General features: G+C 40.1%; 1 protein-coding gene across 1 annotated transcript; it reads right to left on the bottom strand.

Annotated features, from left to right (window-relative positions):
* Positions 1 to 310: 310 nt before the first annotated feature.
* LOC126728193 (uncharacterized) lies at positions 311 to 1,357 on the bottom strand. The gene is made up of 2 exons (XM_050434058.1): positions 1,011 to 1,357; positions 311 to 953 (listed from the first exon to the last, which is right to left on the bottom strand). The coding sequence occupies exons 1-2, from the start codon at positions 1,355 to 1,357 to the stop codon at positions 311 to 313; spliced, it is 990 nt and encodes a 329-aa protein (XP_050290015.1).
* Positions 1,358 to 2,690: the final 1,333 nt, after the last annotated feature.

Here is a 2,690-nt window from a genome sequence, read left to right on the forward strand (position 1 = left end):
CTACCTCAAATTCAAAATCTCTGTTGATGACAATCCTGACTTTGGAGTGCCATTTCTGGAAGTTAATTCTACTGATGGTTTGCAAGAACGATCCATTGGTTGGTTCTGGCTCCATATCTGCAGTAGGGTTAACTGTTTCATCTATTTCTTCATCAGAAGGGTTCTGTAATGAGGTTCCTTCCTCATTGCCTTGATGAGAAACGTTTTCTAACTATTTGACTCTCTGGTCCATGAGACTATGATCAACCCTAAGGATGGTTAATTCTTGCTTAAGGTTTCTCACTTCTAATTTGGTATCCTTAATCTCTTTCTAGAGATCTTGGACAGTTATCTCTTTCTTGGATTTGGTAAACCTATTGTAGATTTTTTTCAAATCAACTTTGGGTTCCTGAATCTTAGGTTTGGATGTACTGGCTTCCTTAACTAGGGTTTTGTGGAACTCACTAAGTCTTTGAGCTTTCTTAACTGGGTCTTCGATCTGTTCTATGAGATCTAAGAGCAGCTCTTCTTGCTTAGAAAGAACACTGATAGTCTTGTTTTTGCAACAACTATCTTGGCAAGCTAGGATTTCATCTGTGTCACTAGAGGAGCTAGAAGATACTCTAGAGGTTTCAGAGGATGTTCTATATAGCTGGTATTTCTCTCGAGTGCTGGACTCACTTTTAGAGTGGTCAAGTTCTAAGAGTTTGAAGATTTCTTCCTTACTGGTTTGGTCACTAATAAGGGTGTTGATAAGGGTTTTGGCCTTAGCTTCACACTCTTTCTGTAAATGACCTTTCTTTCCACACTTAAAACATTTTCCTGATGCTTTAGGTATGAATTTTCCTGTGGACTTGGATTTGCCTTTCTTATAGAAATCATCAGTCTTGAACTTCTGTTTTCTATAATGCTTGGAGGTTGTTTTCTTCCTATGGGATTTCTCAGAGGGTTCTCCTCCTTTGTGTTTGGATTTTCTTTTGGAGATGATTAAAGGTAAGCCATATTGGGTACAGAAATTTCATATTTCGTACTTGGCTTTGCTCTTGTTGGATTGACTCTGGATTTTGAGATCTCTACACATCTTCATTCCTTCATTTCGGATTGTGCTTGAGATGTCTCCATCGGTTAGATTATCATAATCTACGACACCTAAAGGGCTAGCAAGAGTTTCTTTGACCTTCTGTCCAAACAATGTGGGTAAGCCATTGATAAACTTCTCCTTCCAAAATGGAGAGTTACAATCGCTTCTATGCGTGACACGGGTGGTGAATACATCTTCATACCACCGGTATTCTCCAAGGTTCTTACATCTAAGGTTACTTAACTGGTCGTAAATCCTAGATGTGATATTGCTGGGTTTTCCTACGAAGTGTTTCATGATCGTATAGATCAGGGTATTGACTCCTTCGGGAACACCTCATCCTATGCGTTCGTCAAAGATGGGGTTCTCATCCGCATCTTTTTGGACAGCATGTTTGATGTCTTCCTTGGATGTTTCTGTTAGACAGTTGTTCCACCAAACTAACAATTTTCCTGTGAATCCTAAAACTATGAGCTCTACAACCTCAGTATTCTGGATGCCATCATTTAGATAATTTTTGGCTACCATGGTTATATGTTAGATCTTGTTTAGGATTTCTTGTTTGGATAAACCATCTATGTTCCATTCATAGAGTTTACCACTAGATACTGTGAACTGGGTGGACCTTTCCTTAAACTGGAGGTCAGGGGGTGTAGGTCTGGGATACCAATTCTTGGTAAGGCTGGTTTGGTTTACCTTGGGTTGGTAAAGCTTGTTTACCTGTAATCCTCGAAATTGGTCTTCTAGGTGTTCTATCTCCTTTTCAGTTTCTGAGGAGGTTCTGCTAGAACTGCTAGAGGCTGTATGGGCATGTAAGGTTTCTAACCTTGGGTCTCTACTGGTTGAGGTGGGATTTGGTGAAGGGGTGACTGGTTCCTTCTTTACAAGATCATCAAGCTTTTGGGCCACTATTTGTAAGGCTGTTTGGTCCTTAGGCTTGAGGCTAGCTTGTCTGGTTGTAGGGAGCTTGACTAAGGGTTTTTCTAGAGTTTGGATTGGTTTGCTAGGGTTTCCTGGCTGAAGGAGAACCTTATTGTCAATCCTATCTTCTATCCTATTAAGCTGTTTACCAATGACTCCTAAGCACTGGTTGGTATAGTTGTTTTGCTCCATCACCTTCTTGACAACCTTTTCTTCTGGGGTTGTTGCACACTTAAAGGGAGAGGCAATTACATCACTACCACGGTGGTTAAAGAGTAGGGCTTCTTGGGGAGGATGGCTAGACCTAACAATTTCTGGTTTGCTAGAACTTGGTGCATCCTTTTTGGGGAGTAACTTCCAGTTGGTTTTGGAAATGACACAAGACTTTTTATGCCATTTGAAATGTTTCTCAAAGTATTCAAAGAAAGGATAATCACTTGATACCTCTTTCATGAATAGTTTCCATTTCTCCAAAACTTCTTCTTTTTGTTCTCTGGTATGGTTGGCTCTATAGGCTTCTCTTTTGGCTCTGTTTCTTTCAGAGTTGAAATCCTTTTCAAGAGCATCCATATCAGGGGTGAACTCTTTCCTTAACACTAAGAGCTGATAGTCATATTCAGTTTCTTGCTGAATAGGATTTCTCATATCAGTTCCTGATGGTGAATGAGGCTTAAGACTGTCTTGACTAGTGCTGTCTTCTTCTTGATCA

This window comes from Quercus robur, chromosome 5 (assembly GCF_932294415.1).
Source record: "Quercus robur chromosome 5, dhQueRobu3.1, whole genome shotgun sequence".
Taxonomy (NCBI): domain Eukaryota; kingdom Viridiplantae; phylum Streptophyta; class Magnoliopsida; order Fagales; family Fagaceae; genus Quercus; species Quercus robur.